Source organism: Pleuronectes platessa, chromosome 22 (assembly GCF_947347685.1).
Source record: "Pleuronectes platessa chromosome 22, fPlePla1.1, whole genome shotgun sequence".
NCBI lineage: Eukaryota > Metazoa > Chordata > Actinopteri > Pleuronectiformes > Pleuronectidae > Pleuronectes > Pleuronectes platessa.
The window spans coordinates 14,184,787-14,203,158 of record NC_070647.1 but is presented as its reverse complement, the minus strand read 5'-3'; the positions used below and the strand labels follow the sequence as shown (position 1 = coordinate 14,203,158).

Genomic DNA, 18,372 nt, shown 5'->3' with positions numbered 1-18,372 from the left:
AAACACAACAGCCGCAGAGGATAAATGAGTCATTATTGGATCAAGTTAATGACTCTCTCTTTTGGGCTCTCTCACGGTGACTTTCCATGGGAGAAACGGGCGGACAGATTTGCGTGTGGTTCGTAGACATTTGGATGAGTTGAGTGAATTTTTGGAGATTATGCTGAGGTCTCTCTAATTGAATATGGAAAAAACTCGGTGGAAATGCAGGGATAACTGCTAATTTCCCTTCGGTGTCTGTAATAGCTGGACGAATAATCGGAAATGACATCAGGCAAGTCTGCGAAAAAACTGTGAAGCCACACTTCAGTATCCGAACGCTTTGTTCACCGGAACGCAACAACCTGGGCCAAGTTACAGACTCATCCTGCCAAGGAGGATGATGCAGCCATCAGGCATTTTGGAGAGGAGGGGGCAGCTGTTACATTTGTTCTGCGGCTGTAAAGTGTGGTTTGGACAAATGCATCAATTTGGGAGCTCTGAATGCTTCAGTAATGTCCCAATCAAGGCCTCCCGTGCTGCACTCCCTCTCTGCTCTCACCGCCTCATTTTCAAGGGTAAACATTTTCACAGCACGCAAATACCTCATCACTGGGTTTTGTGTGATTTTTGTGCAGCCAGCACACACAATTTTTCCACCGTGCGAGGCAGCGGAGGTGTAGTGTTCCTCGTGTGGCCTCGACTCAGTGTTTGTGTTGTCTGTGTCTGTGTGTGTGTGGAACCGAAAAAGCCGCTGGTGAGCCCGGACCCCCGGTGGAACCTCTGTGATTTGAAAAAGCACAGTGTAATTCTGGGTAATCCTTAAAAACCTGCAGCCGCTGCACTCGAGACTCAACCAGCCGTGAAATTGAGATCAGATACTACACGGAGCGGGCCTTTCCAAACAGCGACACAGAGATAACACACACTAACACCCGTCCTGCACACAAACAAAGCTGGTGGCACATAGTATGTGTTCAGCACATTTGCGCTGAATTGCACATGTGAGCTAATAAACTGTGCCGGATAAAGAGAGCTCAAACAATGCGCTCCCACATACATGTATATATATTTCCTTCCATCATTACACTGTACATCACAGAGGCGTATAACCTCTGGGGTATTGCGTCATTGTCCTGGTGCCAGTGAGACTCTGCGTACACTTCAGTGTGATCGAACATCTGTGCTCCAGTGTGTGTTCAGCTCTGTGGGGGATGGTCCACAGAGAGTACAGTGTGCTAGAGGTGACATGAGACATGGCTACCATCACTTTTTATCCGAGCTCATTTACTACCTCCCTACAGTGCTATGGTAATTCTACGGCTGGTGGATCCAGACGGGTACTTCTATTGTGTGCCGTTGCCAAAACTCAAATTCCCTGAGAAATTCAATGGAAGCGCCGAAATCATGATGCCATCGTGAGTGTGGACTTACCACATAGTCTTTCCCTGCCCACTTGCATTCATCCCTCTTGGAGGGGGTGGCAGGCCATGCAATCTGTGCAAAAAACGAGAAGAAGACAAAGTCACACTCTGATGGAGGTGGAGAGGAGCTCAGTGAGTCGAAGCAGTGAATCAGAAGGAAACCGGTTCGTTTGAATTCCCGGAGAATGACTTTTTAATTTGTCATGTTTTACTCACTTCTTTATTTTAAGGTCAATGTTTCATGTACATTTGATAAATATTCAAAGGCTTTTCAGCAATATAATGACAGACTGCATCAAAGTGGAGAAGAAGCAGAGTCTGTGTGACAGGAAAACAACAGTGAGAGACAAACAGAGTTAAAAATGTACCATGAGTCAAACATGTAATATGCAGGAAACTCTACCCTTCGTGTTTCACTTGCCTCGTCGATATAGACGTTTTATATGGCTTAAATATGGGTTCTGGATCAAATTATGGGATTTAAAAAGTTAAACTCTTTTCTACAGTTCAGATCGCGAGCATATGGTTGCACTTTTCACTTCAAATATGAAAAGAAAACAGGCTTCTAATATTTTCATTTGGAAATGATTGGACTCATTTTGACCGTTGTTCTTTCCTTAGGGTGAATCCATCTATGACCCATAGGGGCTTATCTTACACCCAACGGCAAAGTGGCGCCAAGCTTGACGCAATTGTCTTAGTGAGCTACAGCCCGTCCTACTCCCCCATTGTTACAATAGGAAATGTACTTGAAGCTGCGTGTTGGCCTTAAACTGAGGTGTGGTCTAACACATTCTTGGCGCATCACTATCTTGAGGAACCTGAAGTCAATGTCGCAGAATTTCTTTATTTCGAAGACCCATTGTAATATGCATCACAAAAGCAGGTGCACAAAACACGTACACTGCACTTGCAAACTTTGACTTTGTGCAGGACCAGATCTGTTCTTGTGTAGTTCCTGGCAAATCAGCAAGTATAAAATAAATCCATACTGAGTGAAGAGATCAAGTAAATCTCTTTTGAACCACGCGAATGGCACTGCAACTATTTTTTCTGCCACTAAATCAGCAAAAGTGGATTTGAAAACACCCTGAATGGCACTTCCTGCGCTTTGATCTGTCAAATAAAGGCTCTGTGGTCACAGGAGTTATAAACACATGGAGCATATGAGTGTGCATGAATGAGTCAGGGAATGGCTGTATACTAAAAACGTGGATGGGATCGAGGTCCCTTTTTTAGTTGGAAGCCGCACAGATGTGAGAAGTCAATGGAACAGTATGCACATGCGTGTATGTACACACACATAAACACACAATTCCTCATTCTGCCCTGAAACTTTAACTCCTCTGTAGATCAGCTGAGTTTTTCTTCTCCTGGGAAGCTGCGTTGCAAATTTCGGGGTAATTACATTAGATTTGCTTAATCACTGCTTTTTGGCCTTTATCTCCTAATGATGCAACGATCAGAACAAAAGAGGGAAAAAAAAAAACACGCATCCGAGCCGAGGGCAAAAAGAATGCAGAGACACACTCTGCCTCTCTGCATTGACTATGTATTTTTCAGCACTTTAATTCCCCTGCTCAGCTCTCTGCAGCCTGCAGGCAAAGTCTGTCAGTTCTGTGTGTCAGTGATAGCTGCTCGAATCAGATAAAAAGACCGTTAACCTAGTCCAGGTGGAGTAATGGAATTACGGACGGCCCCTGTCTGGACCGAGTCAGACAGGGGGGAGGGGCTGAGGGGAGGGGGGGGAAGGAAGAGATGGAGTAATGGACTCCAGAGGGAGAGGAGAGGAGAAGAGAGGAGGGAGGAGAAGGGGAAAAGTGTAACCAGAGTCTCCTACCTGCTTGTGGTCCCTGTTGATGTTGACGAGGTCGAAGGAGAAGATGTGGTCCTCGGCTCCGACCAGCAGTCGCCCCCGCTCCTCGTCCAATAGGAACGTGTCGTAGCTCGAGCTGTTGGACAAGCCGTTGTAGGTGATGAGGTTGCTGGTCTCTAGCATCTCTGAAACAGAAAGAAAGGAGAGAGTTGTTGAAAGATGGATGTAAGGAGAAGGATTGATAAAATGAACAGATAGAGATGTCGGGGAAAAAAACACATAACACATAAATCGAGCTGTGGAGAAATTGCCCTTTAAGGTAAAATATAGTATTAAATCCTAATTCCTCTTGACTGTATGTCTCTTGTTTCAGAGGGTTTAAATCTTTTTGAATAAAAATCAAATCTAAAAATCAATTATGTATTTGCCGAATAACTAAATCTGTCTTTGATTCAAAGGAAAAATCCGCTCCTCTCCGATCATGGCGCCCTGTGGTATGAAATGTGACCTTTTCTCATGCTTCTGTAATTGCCTTTTTCACACACACTTGCACAAACTCACACACGGACACACGTCAGTCAGGTATAGCGTGAGACATTTAAAGTAAACACGGCACGTCCCAGCCAGGGACACGGTTCAGGCCTGTTCAGCCGTGTGATTGGTTGAATAATTCATAAAGGGAGTCAGGGCGAGGGGAGACCCTGTGTGCGTGTGTGCGACTGTAGATGGGTTATTGTGTAAATTCAAATTAAAGAGGGGGCTACAAAGTCCTGGAAAATGCATTATAAGACTTCACCTGTGGGCAAAAGTCGAGCCAGAGCGCTGTCAAGTCAGTTATAACGTTAAATCCCAGAAGAGGAGTTTCATCAACTCAGAAGAGCGGGCTTTACCGAGCGTTAGTGTTACATTAACAAAGAACAACACTCGCTTCCTGAGAGCAAGTTAACCCAGGATTACACATCCTGTTAATGCAACACAATGTGTAATCCTGGGGTTTCACGCGCTGCAGCACAAGATATTCAATGTATAGGGTAGCCAGAAAAAAGACGATTGAAGAATTTCATTTTGTACAGTAGGCAATCAAATTAAATTGAATGATTTTTTTTATTAAATTATCATTTTTATTGTTATCTTCAGCACATGACTGGATGTAAATACACTTTATTAGGTGCATTTTCATCTTATAACTGGATATTACCATTGGGTGAGCCCATGTTGAGCAAATACAGGAAATAAATCAATATCAGTAAATTAAATAGCATCTTGCACGGCGAAGATAGGCGGTATGTCAACTGGCAGGGGGCCAGTTACAGTGCAGGCTGATCCAAAATGAAATAATTATCATAGCAGGAGCAATATTTGATTTGCAGTTCAATAAAAAAAGAAATTGAATCAATCCATTAAACATGTGCCCCCGGTTGTTCTACTGGACACAAAACATGTGCTCTGGATTTCCCCCGCAGGTAAAGTCCTCCGATACATCAGCCTCGGTCTATCGTACGACATCGTCCATCATCATCAGTGTCAACACAGTTTGGACACATGCATGGCACACAATGTAGAGACCACACAAACATACACACACGTGCACACACACCCACCCACACACACACAGAGGAGCGTGCAGTCCAGCGGATTGCGATCTCCCCGCTCTCCCCACAGGGCCGTGATTGACGGGCTGCTATAGGAGCCATCTGCGCCCACTCACAGCGCGTAAGACCTTGGACATCTGTGTCTACATAAAAGAAGGGACTGATCGGAGGGGGGGGGGGGGGGGGGAGGTTTGTCAGCCATTCCTGTGGAACCAGTACGTGTGGGGTGGAGGAGGACCAGCGAGAGGGCGTGGCCGTCACCTCATAAAGACGGTCGCAGCTCATCTGCGTCACTCGGGTTTCGGTTCGAGGCAAAGTTGGAGGCTTTGGAAATCAAGTGGGTGGGAGTGGGCATGAATGGGAGTCTGTGAATGCGTGTGAGGATTTGTACAGTACCACAGATGGATTGAGTGTGTGTGTGTGTGTGTGTGTGGGGGGGGGGGGTTCAATGTGTGTAGGTATCCTTTTTTCTGCACTGGCCATTCCATGCAAACCAGCATCCTGGCATTCACATTCACGCACACACACTTACTGTGCCACAAAGGAGAAAGTGCTGCAGTGCTCAGATGACAAGAAATCAAATACTGAAGTTAAGAGGTGTCCTCAGAGAAATGTCGGCAGCCAATCAGAACGTCCACTTTTTCCTCAGTTCACCAATCAGACATCAGAAAGCAGGATGTCAGCAAATGTGAGTTTTTATTTTTAAAGCTGCAGCTATGAAGTAATGGAAAAAAAAAGGCTTTGGTAGAAAGTCAAGTTAGAAAAAAAAACTAAATTGCAATGAAACGGAAAAATAAATAGTTTTAAACGTTTGACAGGTCAGAAAAAGGGGAAAATGGAAAACAAAGGCAGATATGGAGGCAAGGAGGCCGAACAGCCAACAGCAAATGAACAGGATCTGATCCCTGTTTCCATTTCAGAGGGATTCTTCCCAGCTCCTCTGTCTTTACTGCCATGTTGGCTCAACATGTGACGACCCATATCAACTGAGAGTGAGACTCTGGAGCCGAGTCCAGGAGCCAGGAGTGCGATCCAAAATGGCAGCGTCCGGGGATCGTCGTGAAAAAGGTTTTCCCCCCAGATGGGCCAAAAAGCAGAAAAACACTCACGCATATTTCAACACGTGGTGATCTCCGACAAAGACAAGGTTGCCTCCGCACACACACACACACACACACACACACACACACACACACACACACACACACACACACACACACACACACACACACACAAAGAGGCTTTATCCAAGCTGGGATCTTCTGTGGTTTGGAGAATTGGAGGAACTGGGGCGTGAGCACCTAAGGACCTCCAACCTAAACACAGACACGCTCGTTTGGAAGCAGGAGCACAGCAGCACGGGGAGCGCACAGCACAGCTCATACAAAATATAGTAACCAGGAAAAGGACAAGCACGCACACACACACACACACACACACATAGTGAACATATAGAACATGCAAACACATGCATGCACGCACTGTCACAAACACAAAACAGGTTCTGCATGAACTCACTGTGCTCTACTTTAAAAATGCAAACACCGAACACACCCTTAAACTGACGTGCACATATTATTGTGACCTAAATGTTTACGACACATCAATTCTCTAAACACACACACTACACACACACACACATACACCACACACACTAACACACACACACTCTCTCTTTTCTTCCCAGACTAAGTTGTAGTCTGGGAGGATGTTGAGTATTTCTGCTTATGCAGCATGAACTAGTTGAACAGTGAGCGCACTCAGCAGCTTCCATCTCTAACACACACACTATAGCCCCGGACCCCCCAATACACACACACACACACACACACACACGTGCAAACGCACACATGGACATTTGTAGCACACGCCTCCCTCGCCACCCACAGTCTGCTTACACTAGCCACTGGAACACAGAGACATTTAAACACACATATATGCTTGTGTATGTGTGTGTGTGTGTGTGTGTGTGTGTGTGTGTGTGTGTGTGTGTGTGTGTGTGTGTGTGTGTGTGTGTGTGTGTATTCCAGCCCCTACACACACTTAATTCAGCTCGGTCTCCGCTGCCCACCTCCATCCCACTTTCTCTTGTTACACACATCCTCTGTCTGCACTCTGTCACTCACACGTCCTGTCTTACACATATTAAACCTACAGGAACGGTGGCCTATGCAAACACACACACCCACACACACACACACACACACACACAAATGCAAATGTACAGACACACCTGAGTACATACACGATTTTGCGCAATCAGTGTTGACCCAGTTTTCATACAACTCTTAACATGATGATTGAAAGAAGCATCCCGAAGTATGATTGTCTACACATTTCTATACAATCTATACAGTCTACACAATACAGACACACACACACACACACCAAGACACCAACCCACACACACACTGTATGGCCCTTGGAACTGGCAAATAAAAAAAGATTCATTCAAATAAATCATCATCCTCCATTATGGAAAATAAACCTGGCTCTTGTCTTAAAAATCCCCAGGAAACCAAAAAAATATATATTCATAATTCAAGTGCAATTGTCTGTGGAGTGCTCTTCACTCCCCCATCCTCCAAACAGGCGGGCGTGTTAGACGCCTACATGCCACGCAATAGCCGAATAATGAGAGCGAATGAAAGAAAGGCGACAGGGCATTAAATTATGTTTATCTGTGTATGTGTGCAGCTGTGTGTGTGTGTGTGTGTGTGTGTGTGAGTGTGTTTGAGTGACATGAAACACAAAAGCCTGACGGAGAAAAACACTTGACTGAGATTCAACAGATGGTTCCATTAAAATCATGCAACATTTCTAAGTGTTTCTCTTGTTCGTACACGCCGGGAAAGCTCAACGAGGGCCAGAGTTGTTTTTCGATATGTAGAAAGAGAAAAAGGAGTTTGAATGACACGTTGTTCAGTTCCTGCTCGTGGACATTGTTCTTTTTCTTTCCTCCCCGCAGCTGGCGGAAGGTGGGAGACTCAGATCCAAACAGGTGTGTTACTGAAGAACGACTCCGTGGACAGGCAGGGAAAAGTTTGAAGAGAAAATAGCGTCTCGAAAAAAAAGGGGGAAGCTGGCGTGGAGAATTACACGTTTATCTTTCAAATACGAGGCCGAGCTTCAGACACATTGTGCTGTAATATCTCCGGTGGTTTGGCTTGGCACGTCAGCCTATGCCTCCTGAAAGCTTTCCTTTTTTCTCCGTGTGTGGTGCGGTGTGTGTGTGTGTGTGTGTGTGTGTGTGCACGTTCTGCTGCTCTCCTGATGGCCTTGGCCACAAAACACAGGTGTCGGGGGGAGAGGAGGAAAAAAAAATCCCTGGCTGCCGCCCCTCGGAAATTTGCTGAGAGCTTTGCTTAACAAAGTGCTCAAATATTATCCCGAGCTCAAGGATATCATCCACACGGGCCTCAAAAGTCCCCCCCCCCCCCCTCCCTCTTCTCTCTCCCGCGCTGTCTAAGCACAGGAGCAGGTGTGGGTTGGTTTCCATGGCGATCCTCTGTATAATACAACCCGGGTCGTTGGATTTGTCGTTCAGGTGGAGCCGAGTGACGGACTGGCTTCCTCACACACCGTGAACGGTAACGATTAAAATAAGGTTCTTTTGTGTGCGATTTAAAATCCCAAAGAACAGGAGTGAGTGTGAACACGGCCGCACATATCTCTGCATGTGAATGTGCAGAATCTGTGGGTAAGGGACAAGGAGAGCAAGAGAACGAGAAGACATGGAACGGAATGAATCGGCTTTTTAATAAATCTGCTTACAAATGCAGGTAGCTGTTAATAGAGATGAGCCAAAATGTCACAAGGAGCTAAAAACAAAACTGAAAGTAGTATCACAGTTTGTGTTATGTGCAAAGAAACATCGACTTGTGTGATGAAAGAAAATTGTTGGACTATAAACAGTGACTGGTAAACTGAAGATGGGAGTGTTTGCCCGAATATTTACCGTCTTCACCGGAAGCCCCAAATAATTTGTCGTTAGATGATTTCCGATGGGTTAGGGGTTGCGAGATTGTAACCACGCTAAATATGTCGTTGAAGATGTTAGCTACCGCAGGAAGAACTAGAATGGCACTCAGGAGAGACTCAACATTCCCCTTAAATTCAATCAAGCTGAACCACTTTCATTCCCTGGGAGATTGGGGACAATGCATCCGCCCCTCGTCCGGATCTGCACCAACATGCACCGGTTCTTTCTTGGCTCATGTCCCCTCCTTCCACCAAGCTCTTGTGTAATCCTGGTCACAAATAAACAAACCGAACCAAAAAACAGACACAGTTGAAAACATCCCCTCCTTGGCTGAGGTAAGTGTTTGTTTCCCATTCGGCAAAAACACAGTTCAACTCAAAACTCTTCTATTTTGCAACCAAAAGTGACTCACAGCCGTAACTCACAGCCAGTATCGTGTCCTACGGGACGTTTTGACACCAAACTCTGTCCCCGTGACATCGACTCAGAGCAAGTTCAACCGTCGGATACCGAACGCATCAGAGGGACTAACAAGGTAAAAGTGGCCGCATCCCAAAACCGCGCAGAATCTATAAGAGTCGCCCTAAGTATGTGTTGAATTTCACCACCCAGCACCATTCATCTCTCTCAACCCAAATGCTAGACTTCCTCGTCACCGCACAGCATTCCTGCTCTTCCCCCGTGGGAGAGAGAGACACAGAGAAAGAGAGAGACAGAGAGAAAGAGAGAGAGAAAGAGAGAGAGGGAGAGAGAGATGCAGAAAACAAGAGCAAAGTTTTTACAAGAGGAGCTGACGGGAGACGAAAAGCAGAGAAAGCCAAAGAGAATAATAAAGACAAGGAACTCGAAAGTCGGGATAATGACAGTAAAGTGAGACAGAAACATGAGAGAACGAATCAAATATAAAAAAAAAAAAAAGCAGACACACAAGAAAAGTGGTCCAAGATGGAACCATTTCATTAGTGTGTGTCTCCTCCCGTCATTGGACGGCTGGACCGCAGAGAGCGGTTTACCACCACAGACGGCTCGAGGCCCGGGCCATGTGCACCGCAGAGAGCCCGCTCACACACCGCTAAGTGCTCACAGCACAACCAGGCTGCTCTGGTTTACATAAATTTTTTAGGAAAACAAACAGACACACATACACTCGCTTCTTTTGCATGCGAGCACAGCCACCGGTTCAAACTCCTCTGTGAGTGTGTGTGTTTGTGTGTATGTGTGTGTGTGTGTGTGTGTGTGCAAATCAGGGAAATCACTCGTCGGCGAAGCTGTGCAGCGAGCGGGAGGCGGCCTGTGCTATCGTGAGGCGGTTTGATGGATGGACGTGAAGAGGAACCAGGCTGTGGTTAGCGTGGTCATGTCTGGAGCCACCGCCTGTTAGTGCAGCCTGTCAGCCGAGCGGTGCAGCCGAATGTCAGCTCTGCCATTTTATTAGAAATTAATGAGGCAGGGCCGCAGAGCTGGATGTGTCCCCGGCAAAACTGTGACAGTGGCGACGACAGAGACACCGGAACATGGATCGCCGTGTGCACAGATGCATGCCAGTCGGAGCGATTGTTGAACAAAACGACGGGGGGGGTTTCAGTTTTTTTTCAACACTGGAAAAATAACAATCAATAAAACCCCCATGTGCCACAATTTCATAACGTCAGGGATTTCTCATTTTTCCTAATGTGGCGACGTGAAATATGAAATGAGAGGGTTTTCAAAAAAAAAACGTCCTCATTATATCCGGAGCTGCTGGTGTTATTTATGACGGGGGGAATAACAAGTCCATGAGAAAGGAAGAAAAGAAACTGCCTGACTTTTAAATCACCGGGATTTTAAGGGGCCTGGCATTTAAAGTTGACCTTAAGAAGTGACGTCGGAAACAATTAGAGTGGCTCGACTCGGATTAAAACCCACTAGGAGTGTCTTTGATAACTATAAAATAAATCTGCGTCCATCATTCCTCCCTCTGGATCCGATCGTCTTTTCTGTTTGTCTGTCCCTTTCAGTTCTTTGTCTGTCGTCCCTCCGTCTTTCTGCGGAGATGTCCCCCTCATTTGTAACTCGACTCTGTTCGGATTGAACGTCGCGGCCGTCTCTCTCTCTCTCTCTCTCTCTCTCTCTCTCTCTCTCTCTCTCTCTCTCTCTCTCTCTCTCTCTATCCGTCTGACTGACGAGACTCAGCAGGTGGCGGGACCCATTCATACCCCGGGCTTCAGCAGTCTGCACCGCGCTGTAACCCAAACCCCATCTCCCAAACACAGATGCAAAGACACTGGATATTTTTCTCGACCCCCCCCCCCCCCCCCCCTGTGTGCATGTCCATACACCGCTTATGTACACACACGGACCAAAAAAAAATGCACAACCAACGTACGTAAATCTTTGCGCAAACACACACACAGCGCCATCTCCGAATGTGGCCTGCGAGTGCACATCCAGGTTTTTTATTTTTTAGGGGGATGATCCTTTTTGCTTGAATTGAATTCTGTAAAGCAAGTAGACGAGTAATAACATGGCTCTTTTTGCGAGAGAATGTTTTACAGCCGCTGGGGAACATTTCATAACACACGCCGGTGAAGAGAGTAAAACAAAGACACATGTAAAGGAGAGGCCGGTGAACTCTGAAGTTCTACCTGCCAGTTTCCCACATGGGGGGGAATGACAACACACTTAAATCACTCCTCCTGCATTCCTGTGTTGGTTTAACTCATGCATTATAGGATACCACGCCACGATAACACTCGCTTTAGTGTGCAAGTGTGAAAGTGCAACAAAAACAAGTGACAGGTTTTCTCCGGGGACGTGATGAATGGCTTTTTGTTTTGCAAGCGTCGGTTGTGTCATTGCACAATTATCTGTGGGGCAACGAGCGTCAGCGCGGATACACAACTCATCAAGGCGTCTCTCAAGTTGTGGACAGGGGGGGGGGGTATCCGGCAAACACTGCGGTCAGGTGCATGTGAGTCAGTGCGAGGATATGCAGTGTGTTTGGGATGTAGCATGCGGGCAGAGTTGGAACGCAAGCCACTGCGAAACATTGGTTTATAGTATTGGAATGTGGGGGCGAAGATGAGGGCAGCTCAGTGTGTAAGTGTGTGTGTGTGTGTGTGTGTGTGTGTGTGTGTGTGTCCGAAGATAGTTGAAAAGAGGGATGTGTATCAACTGAGCTGCAATCAAACACACACACACACACACACACACACACAGCCTACTTGATGATTGTACTTAGGGTCTGCGGTGGGGGAGAAAGAACGATTGAGCCGCAGGAGAGGAAGGACGAAAAGGGTGAGAGGGAGAGAGGGAGAGAGGGAGAGAGGGAGAGAGGGAGAGAGGGAGGCAGACATCTCCAAAGTTGGCGCGTTGGGTGAACACCTTATAATTATCTGCATCCGCTCTCTCAGCCTCAGCCCACAGAATGGACAGATATGACGGAGAGGCAGAGAGAGAGAGAGAGATGGAGAGAGAGCGAATGAGAGAGAGAGAGAGAGAGAGAGTGAAAGAGAGAGCGATGCTGCTCAATCACATATAAAATAATGAATAGACAAAACACGCTGATAAACCCGGCACACATGCAAACACCCACAAACACACATATACACAGACATTAGTATTTCCCCCCCACTGGCAGGCAGGCTTGCAGGCACGCCCACACACAAACACACACACACACACACACACACACACACACACATGGACACGCTCTCACAGCCGCGCTTATTCGAGGGAGCGAGTCCAGACTGCGCCGAGTCGCGGTTCCACGCCGAGTGTCTATTTTGAAGGGTTGCGAGCCAATTCCAGTTTTCCCCCGCGTTTTTCTCAGTAGTGCTCCGTCGTCCTCGCCCGGTTCCACCCAGCGTGCCGGCACGGGGGGGGGGGGGGGCAGCCTGCGACGGCTTGAAGAGGTCATGCAGCGTATAGGCGCCGTAATTACCCAGAGAGCCGAGGGTAATTATCAGGTTGTCTGACGAGGCCTTTCGGGGTTCTTTTAAAGTGCCGCTCCCTGGCGTTTTTTTTTTCTCTGGGATCACAATGGGGTCAAGATTTGTTTAGCATGATCTGCCGCTGTATTGTGTTTGGTATCTCTGGGTGCTGCACGTGCACTAAATGACCTTCAGGGGTCAGCGTTCCTCCGGATGGCTGTGGGAGGTATGTGCTCAGGTATGCATTGATCCAATGGTAGTGTGTCATTGTTCTGTGGTGTTATTTGTTATGTTTTAAAGCCGTCAAATCTAAGATCTTGGTTTTGATTTTGACAATGAAGCTCTGCAGGATGTTCAAGGTGACGTTCACTCACTTCTTGTCGCACATGTCACCATCTGCAAAACGTTCACAGAGGATTTTAACTTGGGGCAAGACTTCGCCTCGACTCTCTCGTGCGAAGGCGAGGGAGGTTAGAGCGACTCTGGCGTTAGGAAGAAGAAGAAGGAGAAAATAATTAACTCTTGTGATCATTCTTCTGTCCACGTCAAGTCAGAATCCTTTCTGCCCGAATGTCTAACTGACCCAACTGGGAAATCATTTACTCCGCACTTGCTGCACCAGCTGTCCCCCAGGGAGGTCATTTTATCTACCTGCCTCCATTTCTCAGACGTCCTCGTGCTCACTCTGCAGTCATTTGCCCCGTCCTTCTTCCGGGGGGGGGGGGGCGAATCAGTCACTTTTGTCTGACTGAATCTGTCCCCGGAGGCGTATCATCGGCGCTCATTTCAGAAGGATTTTCACGGGGACAAGGCTCGCACGCTCTCCGGTGTGTATTTCATGGACTTGAATCCCGGGGCCCTGCTCGTCCTGGGCCTCGCTCTCTCTCTCTTTCCGCCTGTGATCGTCCCAGTCGGGGGGCCGGGGCCCACTCTTGTGCTCGGCGCTGGTTTGACCGTCCCTCCCGGGAGGATTCCTCCTCATTGTTTATTTGACTTAATTACTGCGCCGGCTTCGCGGGCGGAGAGGGGATGAGTGACACTTCACTTAACGACCAGCCTCCCCTTCCCTCTGCGTCGCCTACTGTACGACTGCCAGCTTTTCCTTCATTAAAAAGCAAATCCCCCCCCCCTCCCCTCCGCCATCACTTCCACCGTCCTCCTCTTCCTCCCTCTCCATCCGCCCCGGTGTGGGCGTTGACTGAGAGGCGTCCCCTGACAGGCATCAAGGGAGCCATCAAACACCTGTGGGGCCGAGACACGAGAAGTGGCACACAAAGACGGCGGCACACGATACACCCTCATGCCTTTGCACACACGCACACATACACACACTAGTGCAAGCCAACAGCAGTTTGCAATCACACATAATTGTAGAAACACCGATTCAACGGGCACAATAAAAGATACCATTTTGTGAGCTCATGCATTTTGTGCTCGGGCACAAGTGCAAAACCAGGTGTCTAATTATATGAGCGCACAGCAGACCTGACACTTTCCTCTTTCTCTCCTTTCTTTTTTTTTTGTGTGTCTCTAGCTAAAACACACACAAATTCACACAACGAGACACCACTTACAGTCTAAGAGGAGGAAATCACAAGAGAGGGTGTTGAGTCCTCACACCAAGATGTGGCAAGAACATTCACACACACGCACACACACACACACACACACACACACACACACACACACACACACACACACACACACACACACACAAACACACACAAACACACACACACAAACACACATATATGCATAAACAGCAAAGCTAAGATGCACTTCTCGTAAAAAAAATCATTGTCCATCTATTACCACAGGCTGCAGGGGCTGTGGTTCGATGCGGCTCATCCATCAGCCGGCCCAGTCAGTCAATACACACTTTGATGACATATCTCTTGTCTTGTAACCGTTGTCGGCAACATGCTCACTTGTCAGACCGAATAGCGGAGAGAGGATCCCCAAAAAAAAAACGGGGGCGCGCAGGAGGGGAGCGCTATTTCACATTCTTTAAACAGATGGCCGTGCAAAGAAGGGATGACATTTTCCCATCAGGCTCGGGTTTGTGTGTGAGCTGACATGATGGAGCCCCGGGGATATATGACGTGAGTGCAGGTAAGTTCAGCCGTGATTCTTTCCAGATTCATTACGCTCGCATGGTGAATACATGTCATCGCCCTTTTAGTTTTTTTTAAATCCCATCACTGTGAGGACATCAAAGCCAGAAAAGTGTGTTCAGTGTTAAGGCACAAGCTTTTATCCTTTAGATCTGGGACACAGACCATTTGGAAGTTGACAAGGGTGATAAAGGAAAATATACTATCCCCAAATTACAACTTGCGCTCCGTGTAGAGAATAAAGCATGTCATACAGCAGGCCTCTAAACATAAGTTACACCGAGCGTCTCTGCTAAAGATAGAAAATGAATTAGAGTGACAAACGTCGTCATTCACCCGAATTTGATTTTCCCCTCGACGTGGACTGGAATTATCGGAGGAACCGAAACCATCGGGTGGGGGGTCAACGCACACGAGGGGACGCGCTCGTGTCCTCGGCTGCAGAATTATGTCAAATCGGCCCGTTCATAAATTCTCACAGGGCGATGCTTTATGGGGGTGAACGGGACTAAAATAAAGAATCAGGAGACCACACTCCCTGCTCTATACTTTTGGTCATGTTTCAGGACAAAGAACCACAATAGCCTCCCTTCACTGACATCAAAAAAAATATAAAAAGGAAACGTCCAAAAATATGCCAAAAATGTTGACAGTTATTTCTAGCCGAGATGAAAAGTCTGCTATTACAAAGAGCCTGATTTAGTGTAGGGTGTGAGAGAGAAGAGAGACGCGATGGAGAGAGAAGGAGAGAGGGAGGCGGAGGAGAGGAAGAGCCGGCGCTCCGCAGTCTCCCCTCAAAATAACACAGAAGGAGAGGGAATAACATGTTTGCTGTGTACGTCAAAAAAAAGACGCACACGTGCACATGGTAGAAAAAGACACATTAAACTCTCCCTCTCCTTCTCCTTCTCCGCCCGATGCATTCGGCTGCAGATAGATGATTTATTGCCTGCGCGTTAAATCAACATGCGTGAGTATTTTTTCCATTTAAAAGAAGAAAAAAAAAAAACTCTACAACTGTTGGATCCATTTACAGTGCGGTAATGAGAAGTTGGGAAAAACCTGCATGCACGGGCCCCTTAAAGAAAGGCTCCGTGTCACGACCCAAGCTCGAGTTTTTTGGGACAGAAGCCATTAAAACAGAGGCTCCAATGCCTTTTCAGAGCACTTAACAGGGGCTGTACAGTACCAGCACAAGGGGACAGCACGAGGGGAAAATTGGTTCAGGGGCCAATATATACATTTAGCTCCAGGCCAGAGCCCTTCCTCTGCATATGGAACCAATCGAAACCATTTTTGCAGAGGGAGAATAGTCCGTTTTTTTGAGGGACAGGCAGAGGAAGGAGTGAGTTAATGTGAGGAAGGGAATGTGCAGGAGGTTGAGCTGGATGCTGTGCGCTGACCAAGAGGGAGAAAAGAGTGAGACAACACACAGTGGCAGAAATAGACTCACAGAAATAGAGGAGGAAAAAAATAAAGGGATACTCAACATGAGAAGAATGGATGAAAAGAAAAGCATGAAAGAGAAGCCACGGGCGAGAGGAATAGAGCAAGCAGGGTAGTTTGTGTTAAAAGGCAGAATGTGTATCCTGGAGTCGGGGGGTGGGGGGGGGGGGGAGCGGAGAGGGGGGGCTTACCCTTGTATGACAGCTTTAGCCTGGGTACGTTGTGCTTGGGCTCAACTCCTCTCCCCGGCTGCACCGCCCCGCACAGCAGCACTACAATCCCAAACAGGTAATCCATGGTGCTGGAGTGCTGCCGGACGGCCTCCAGGACCAGGGGGGCACTCGCACCCCGAGTTCCCCCGAGATGAGTGGCTCCTGCTGGGAGGAGGGGGGTCCGCCGAGTCCTGGAGAGTCCCTCTGACAGAGGAAGGTTCCAGGGGAGGTGGAGGTGGGAAGGAGAAGAGGAGGAGAGGGGGGGAAAAAATCCTGGATGGGCTCCCCAGCTCGGAGGGCTCAATGTGGGGGGGACTTCTGTGGTGTGAAGTGGGTGGAGGGGTGCCGCTCACATGGCTCCCCTGTGCGAGTGGAGGTCCGAGATATATAGTCCCCCTTGGTTTATCTGTCCTCCCCCAGGTGAAGGCTTCAGGCTGGAATGAGGTGATAGGCAGAGTGGAGGTAAATCAGATCACTTATCCACAACAGTGAAGCTGTCCTTCCTTCCTTCCTTCCTTTCTTTGTTGTTCTAGAGAGAATTTATTTTATCTCTGTCCTTCTGGCTTCTTCTCCTCAGAGCAGACACTCACAGCAAACCCTCTAATCCTTGTGTGCGGCTCCACTAGACTGCCAGAGAGAGAGAGAGAGAGCTACACCATCCACAGGAAGAGAGGGGAGGGGAGGGTGAGCAGCTGAGAGAGAGAGAGAGAGAGAGAGAGAGAATGGGAGTGCTGGTGAGAAAGAGAGATAGATAGAGGAGGGGGCGACTTGAGAGCAGCGATGAAGCCAGTAGTAGATATGAAGCACAGCGGATGGTTGGGTTTTTATACTCTCATCTCTTCTCTCGTCACTCTTTCCTTTTTTGATAGTCATCAAATCTTTCTTTCCTGTAGATTCTTGTATCTTTTACAAAAAAAAAAAATCAACCTTTAATCAAGTCCTCTACCGTTATGTCTATTTCTCTTCTTCTGCTAAGGCCGGTTTGCATCTCCTCTAAGATGTGACACTGTGATTTTTTGACCTGTCGTTGGTTTGTCTCTCTTTTTGTGGCTTCCTCCACTTTTCCACCGATGTGTGACGTGACTAATTGAGGTGAATTTCTGATCTATGATGCTGTAATTTAACAGACTTGACTTGACTTGAGTTTACTTTTGTTCCCCAAAACTCTAATTTTTCTTTGGTTGTTTACACTCTAAACTTGACCACTGTTTTTGTGTCTTGTTAATGATTAGTGATTGTTGTTTGTGTGTTTGTTTGTAAGAAAGATTACGCACTAACAGGAACATCTCCCCACATGGTCCTGGCTGTTCTGGAGCTTCTGGCTCTTTTCATAGAGTGTTCTCTGTTTTCTGTAGATGTTAAAACTCCCTGAATGAATTTGATTTTAAGAGACAGCTCCTGAACAAACGCCTGGTTAGCTTTTTAATTGTCCTCAGTTTTTTTGACAGGCAGGGACAGAACTTTGGAGGAGGCCTATGAAACGTCTATTTCATCATGTAACAGACACTTTATATGTTGCAGCTGTATCAGCACGACGTCCCTGCTTATTTACCTCGAGATATTATCCAGAAATCGACCCTTTTCCCTTATTAATAGTTATATCAGTGCCGGCGCGAGGCAGTCAACACTTCCGCTCTTTAAACTTTCAGGATCCTTGTGTTAAACATTGGAATTGAACTGCCAGGGCTGAGGGAAAACAGTCGTGGTCCTGGGAAATGTTGAGAGAAATAAATCAAACCCAGACCAGACAGAACAACAGTGTCTAATTTCTATAATGGCCATATCATGTACAGACTCCAACAAAATTCGATTACACGCATGATGACTTTAAAAAAGTGTCTTTATTGGTAAAAAAAAATTTTTTCTTTGTTTCCGAATATTTATTTATGTTTTCGT

At 47.1% G+C, this 18,372-nt stretch overlaps 1 protein-coding gene across 1 annotated transcript in view; it reads right to left on the bottom strand.

Moving 5' to 3' along the window:
* sema3aa (sema domain, immunoglobulin domain (Ig), short basic domain, secreted, (semaphorin) 3Aa) overlaps positions 1–17,270 on the bottom strand; it is a 32,087-nt gene extending 14,817 nt beyond the window's left edge. Inside the window, exons 1-3 of the mRNA XM_053415048.1 lie at positions 16,456–17,270; positions 3,244–3,404; positions 1,414–1,476 (exon numbers count right to left, since the gene is read on the bottom strand). Coding sequence (XP_053271023.1) covers positions 1,414–1,476; positions 3,244–3,404; positions 16,456–16,561 — 330 coding nt within the window. The 5' untranslated portion in view covers positions 16,562–17,270. The remainder of the gene's footprint in view (positions 1–1,413; positions 1,477–3,243; positions 3,405–16,455) is intronic.
* Between the last annotated feature and the right edge of the window lie 1,102 nt (positions 17,271–18,372).